Genomic DNA, 6,462 nt, shown 5'->3' on the forward strand with positions numbered 1-6,462 from the left:
GGTCATTTATTTTCTCACCAGAAGCAGTTTCCACATTTGGTGGGAGAACGCTCCCCCCACCAGCTCCTTCAGGGAGGGTCTTGGCAGCACTGGTGGAAGGGCAAGCAATGCTCTAGCTCCTGGGGGCTGGAAACAAACACTCAGGTGGCCACTCCTGCATCTATCACAAAATGCTACCTTCCAGCCTAATTGTTTCTTATCCCATTTGCAAGCTGATTATTAAACCCCCTCACAACAGCTGCAAACACCACGCCAGGCAGGCGTCCCCAGCAGTAGTGCCAGGCTGCAAATCACACCCTCAAACCCTCCGCTGTGTTCTTTAACAAACACATGAATGCCCTTACTGTGGCACAAAGAGGGGGGTGGAAATACCCAAGAAATATCAAGGAGTCATTCGTTATTATGCCACTGCACAGTGAACAGAGCCATTGTTCCTACCTGGGCTAACAATCCCTTTCAGACAACATGAGTGCTTTTCCCAGTGTGTTCTCCAAAAAAATGGTAAGACCAAAGCTACCGGCGGATTGGTGAACAGTTCAGAAAATAAAATGCAATAAAATAAAACAGCTAACATTATTCAGAGGATTTTCACACTTGATCTGTAAACGCTCTTTTATTTAATAAAAATAATCATCCATTGTAGCAACTTCTGCTTGTGGTTTGGTTTTGTTTTTACATTAAAGCACAGTTTATTTGCTTTCCTCACCTCTTGAGGATTCAGTTCTGAAAATGCAAGTGAATGTAAACACTGCTCTCCAAGTCCCAAGATGCATCTGGGGATACTTGGAGTTAATTAGAAAGTCAAAAGAGAGAGCAAAATCAACAAAACACTTCCCAAAAGTAAAAACGTATTTTTAAAGTCCTGTGTACCATACAATTCCAGAGAAGGCAAATTCTTTTATACATTCAACGTATACAAACCTTGCTTTCTCCAAACCATTTCTGTGACTTGTCAGCATTTGATAAAGCGGTTTCCTTACCATGAAAAGACTTGCAGACTCATCTAATTATTGTGATAAATCAAAAGTTTTTCCTATAAATGTTATCCAGAAATTTATTCATGGCACAAGGATGTTAGATTTGTTCCATCCATTTTTGTTTTGGGTTTGGTTTTTTTAGCACAAAGATCTGAAAGCTATTTCAGGAAAGAGTGTAAAAGCAGTATTAACTCTCTCTCCTGCTCCAATCTCACAATATTTACACTTAATAAAGAAAAAAGAAGAAAATATTAATTACACTATAAAATAATGGAGAAACTGCAAGTTAAGTTTCCCATTTCAGAGTCTTGCCTTGTATAAGACTGAAAGAGGGATGCTTCCCCATTTCCTAGGAAAGATGAGATTGGCAGGTTAAAAACTGAACTCTTTCTTAATTGAGAAAGACGACCAGCCATTGTGCACAAACCCCCTCCCCTGTCTGCAGGAAATCCTGCAGAAGTTAAGCCATCACAAATCACCACAGATGAGATAACATGATGTGCAGAGCCCTGCTGTTTGCTTTGAAACGTTACCTATTTACAGTTGAGGTGGAGGAAGCAAGTGAGCATCGAACACATTTCAGTGCTGCAGAGTGGTATAATATCAAACAAGATTAACTGGTGGGGAGCTTGGCAGGGTCCCAAGGCTCACGCTGAAAGGGAGACAGTCTCTGTTGCCTGGGACATCCCTGCCTGCACAGCAAAGCCACCGCTCCATCGGGGTCTGCTCTCATGAGGAACGAGATGGCAGTTGCCACCTCAGCTGTGTTGTGTCACAGGCAACACAGAAATTAAACAGAAACAGGTATGACATAAAAAAAAAATAGCAATAAAAATAGCCAGTCTGGTGAGGTCTGTGATCCTAAGCTTTACAGCCAAAACAACAACAACAAAAAACAGGAATTAGGGAATTTTGATAATATTGTCAAAGTGTCAGGTAGAGGGATGGCTCTAGTTGTTCAGTGGTTTTGAGTGAGGGGCTTTGCAGGGAGTAGGAAAAGAAAGACATTTAAGGTATCAAAGATAATTAAAGCATTCACAGTTTCAAAGCTGCTTGCCTTACAAAGATTAAGACATTCAAATTCAAGAATACAATACTGTATTTTACAAGGGGGTCCAAATTCATTACATATACAACAGGGGGGGAAAAAAGACACAGCAAGATTAAAAAGCCAACACCTCTGGTGTGGCATACTCCCTCTTTGTTGTTCCTCTCGCAGGGCTGCACAATGTTTGCCTTAAAGAGTCAAAGTGAACAGTCATGAGAATATCCACTGAGAGATTCTGGCAAAAGGAAAAAAAAAAAAAAAAAAAAAAGAAAGAAAAAAAGAACTAACAAAATAAACCAAGCAAGTCAAAGGCCATCCTCCCCTGGCAAGCCAAATGCCACAGCTTGGACCTGCACTTGCCTGCTGCTCCTCACTGCTGCTGCCCGGTGCTCCCACAGGCTCATCTCAGGTTTTAAAGGCTTCCTGCTCACAAGCTGAAGGAAACCATCCCATGCAAGCACAGCCTGAGAGAGACAGACTTGACACTCCTACAAAGTCTTGATTAGTCCTGCCGGTAAAAAGGGTCCTTCAAACACTCCTTTTCCTCTCTATTCTGCAGAGGATCCTTTTGAAGGCCCGTCTGAAGTCATGGTTGAAAATGGTATAGATGACGGGGTTCAAGGAGCTATTGCAGTAACCGAACCAGAAGAAGAACTTGAAGAGGGTGTCGGGCACGGAACAGCTCTCGCAGACAGCCGTCAGCGTGTAGGTGAAGAAGAAGGGGAACCAGCAGATGACAAAGACCCCGATCACCACTGCAAGCACAAAGGTGAAGCGTTTCTCCCGGTTCTGCCTGCCTTTCCAGCGGGACCCTTTGGTGTTCCTCTCCTCCTCTGTCTTCCTGGGCAAACTATCCCCGGGCTTAATTTGGCTCAGCTTAGTCTTGGTCTTTCCTCTCGGTGGTCTCTCTGACTTCTTACACTGGTTGTTCTCCTGGTGCTCAGAGGAAGAGGTCTCCTCCATATCTATGCCATTGACCTCTCCCTCTTGCCCACCACTGCCTCCTGCTGCCTTCTCCCCGTTGAGCTGCGCTGTGGCTGGCAGGTCCTCCTTGTCAGTCAAGCCATTCTGCTTCTTCTCGGGGCGCTCTGCCCGCTTGTTCAGCGGGACCCTTGTCCTCCTCTTGGCTATCTGGTAGATGCGCACGTAGACCAGGATCATGATGAGGCAGGGGGCAAAGAAGGAGCCGATGCTAGAAGAGATGATGTACCACTTCTCATCGTTGATCTTGCACTCTGCCACCCCCTGGTCAGCCTGCTGCCCGCTCTTCTTCTCGATGGAGATGAGTGGTGGGAAGGAGATGACAGCTGAGATGACCCAGACGATGAAGATGATGCATTTGATGCGTCGCGGGGTACGCTTGAGGTTGTACTCGATGGCTTGTGTGATGGACCAGTACCGGTCCAGGCTGATGGCACAGAGGTGCACGATGGAGGAGGTGCAGAACAGCACATCCAAGGCCAGGTAGATCTCACACCACACTTTACCAAAGTACCAGTACCCCATCACCTCGTTTGCCAGCGAGAAGGGGATGACCAGCGTGGCCACCAGGATGTCAGCTGAGGCTAAGGAGACCAGGAAGAGGTTCTGGGGGGCTTTGAGCGCCCGGCTGGTGAAGACAGCGATGATGACCAGGACGTTGCCAAAGACGGTGAAGAGCATGAGCAAGCTGGCCAGGCTGATGAGAGTGACGGTGGTGTGCAGAGGGTACGGCGTGCCCCAGCCCGGCCCTGCCCCGCTGTCGTTGAAAGTCCCATTGGTGCCGGGAGGGGGGTAGCCCTCCTCCTCCTCCAGCTGCCGCTGGTACTCCATGGAGGAGAAGAAGTGGCCCCTCTCCGTGAACGGGCGCTCCAGGTTAAACATCAACCCCGGCTGCGCGGACACCCCCGCCCTTCGCCCCGGCTCCACCCGCGCCGCGCCCGGCTCCGTGCGCGGCTCCTCCGCGTCCTACAGTGCCGCCGGCCGGGGCGGAGCGGCGCGCCGGGGGCCGGGGGGCTGCGGGCGGCCACGGCGCATGCTGGGCGCTGCCGCCGGGACCCCCGAGCGCGGCGGGGCGGGCGGAGCGGAGCCGAGGCTGGAGCTGCAGCCGGCCGCGGCTGCTCTGCCTCGCTCGCCGCCGAGCAGCTTTATAGCCCCGGATCGGGCCGGGGCTGCCGCGTCAGCCCCACGTGGGGAGCTGCCCCCGGTGCGCGCACACGCACACACAGACACACACAGAGACACACATGGGCAGGCAGACACACACACACACACGGACACACGCAGCCCGACTCGCACACCGCGCGTCCCCCGCACGCCCCTCGCTCAGCGCTCACGGCCGCTCAGCGCACACACCGCACCCGCTCGCACTGCCTGTATTTGCACACCCGCCCGCTCCCCGGCACCTCCGCGCACACACCGCACCCGCTGCCCCCGTCCCACGGTCTCGCCCAGCCTGCCTCTCCGCCCCGCCCGGAGAGAAGGGCGGCCCCGCGGAGCGGCCCCCTCTGTCCCCGGGAATGGGCGTGCGAGAGGCGGCCGGAGGCGACAACCGTGCGACCGCTGCGCAGCTTCCGCGGTCCGGCCCGGGATGGACAAAGCCAGTGAAAGCTGCCGCCCCGTTCCCCGTGTGCGACGGGGAACGGACGGGCTCCACTCCGGCTGCCGGGAGCGCGGCCGTGCTTGCTGCGAGCCCCGAGGGCAGCGCTTTCCCCGCGGCCCCGCCTGTCAGCAGCCGGGGAGCGCTGAGCTGCCGCGCCGAGGGCGGGGGACCCCGCGGGGATGGAGGGCCCGGGGGGGATGGAGGGACCCCGCGGGGATGGAGGGCCCGGGGGGATGGAGGGACCCCGCGGGGATGGAGGGCCCGGGGGGGATGGAGGGACCCCGCGGGGATGGAGGGCCCGGGGGGATGGAGGGACCCCGCGGGGATGGAGGGCCCGGGGGGGATGGAGGGACCCGCGGGGATGGAGGGACCCGCGGGGATGGAGGGACCCGCGCACGGAGCGGGCGCTGCCGGCGGGGCGGGCGGCGGCCCCGGGCAGCGCGGGGGGGCAGTGGCACCTGGTGGCCGCGGCGCCTCACTGCACCCGCCGGGCCCAGCGGCGGCCCCCCGGAGCAGCAGAACTGCCCCGACGGCCGAGGGCAGGACGGGGCGGCACAGCAGCCGGGGACGGGGCGGCACAGCAGCCGGGGACGGGGCGGCACAGCAGCCGGGGACGGGGCGGCACAGCAGCCGGGGACGGGGCGGCACGGCAGCCGGGGACGGGGCGGCACGGCAGCCGGGGACGGGGCGGCACAGCAGCCGGGGACGGGGCGGCCCCGCGCTGCCGCACCGACCCCAGCCCGGCTCGGCCCCGCTGCACGGGCACCCGCGGCGGCCCCACGGCACAGGCTCGGCGGGCTCGCTGTGGCAGCCCGGGCCTGGGCAGGCAGCTGCCCCGCGGGGTGCCCCACACCTGGAAAGCCTCCCCAGGCGCTCCTCCCGACAGCACCGGGGCTGGCGTCACCCACCTGCACGGCTGCAGCAGCGTGGGAGCTCTGTAACAGCAAAGGAGCAATAGTGACGCTTCAGGTATCCCACCCAGCCCCGGCGCTGCCGGTTCTCAGCACGTACAGATCACTCACCTGCAGAGCACACGGCCTGCGGCCCCGATCCTCTCGCTCGCCTCTTTTCCCTCGTTTTCAGATTGTTCTCGTGATGCTCACTTGGTGCTCCAGATTCAGGCTGCTCTCAATTGCCGTGCTGAATGCTCGGGTCAGTGAACCAATTTCCTCTGCAAGAGGAAAGCCTTCAGGGAGGAAGGCCTGTCATCTTTGTCCCTGTGCCACACACCGTGTTATAAGCCAGGCCCAGGAGCAGTGACGCCCAAGAGAGGGAACAGGAATGGGAGAGACAGGGTCTGGGAGCCAGAGAGCGCAGCCTCTGGGACTGTGTGAGGGAAAATGAGGGGGATCCCATTGCCTGAGCAAGTGAGTGCAGGGCCCGCTGCAGTGCTGTGTCTGGGAAAAGGGCAAAATGCAGAGAGTCACTTAAAACTGTAAATTGAACACGAGGTGGCTGACATTGCCACAGAAGAGATCTCTGTCTGAGGGCAAATGTGATGTATAACCGCAGACTTCACGGCAGGCATGAGAGGACTAAGTCACCTAAGTCTCTGGCAAGGTCAGGTTGAGAGGTCAAGGATATCAAGGTGGCTGGACTGTGCAAACACCTCCTGCCTTCTGCTATTTGCAGGGGACTGCTGTGCTCTGCAGACCTTGCTGTGCCTGCCAGAGGGTCTTCCTTGGATAAGGAGTCTTGGCAGAAGCCTCTTTGGTCACTGCTTGGGTGGACGGACCCAGGACAGGGAAGGGTGCAGGCTGAGCCCTGCCTGCACGATCAACCCCTTCTGTTTGATCCCAGTTCTAACAGCTCACCTGCACTATGACACCAGGGACTGTCTGAGACTCTTTTCTCAG

General features: G+C 56.3%; 1 protein-coding gene across 1 annotated transcript; it reads right to left on the reverse strand.

The window, feature by feature from the left end:
- Positions 1-595: 595 nt before the first annotated feature.
- ADRA2A (adrenoceptor alpha 2A) lies at positions 596-3,909 on the reverse strand. The gene has a single exon (XM_066323584.1). The coding sequence runs from the start codon at positions 3,886-3,888 to the stop codon at positions 2,554-2,556; it is 1,335 nt and encodes a 444-aa protein (XP_066179681.1). The 5' UTR covers positions 3,889-3,909; the 3' UTR covers positions 596-2,553.
- Positions 3,910-6,462: the final 2,553 nt, after the last annotated feature.

This window comes from Sylvia atricapilla, chromosome 8 (genome assembly GCF_009819655.1).
Source record: "Sylvia atricapilla isolate bSylAtr1 chromosome 8, bSylAtr1.pri, whole genome shotgun sequence".
In the NCBI taxonomy this organism is placed as follows: domain Eukaryota; kingdom Metazoa; phylum Chordata; class Aves; order Passeriformes; family Sylviidae; genus Sylvia; species Sylvia atricapilla.

Bases quoted from the DNA above. Each gene is read 5' to 3' on its own strand.
- ADRA2A (XM_066323584.1), bottom strand. From the start codon at position 3,888: ATGTTTAACCTGGAGCGCCCGTTCACGGAGAGGGGCCACTTCTTCTCC.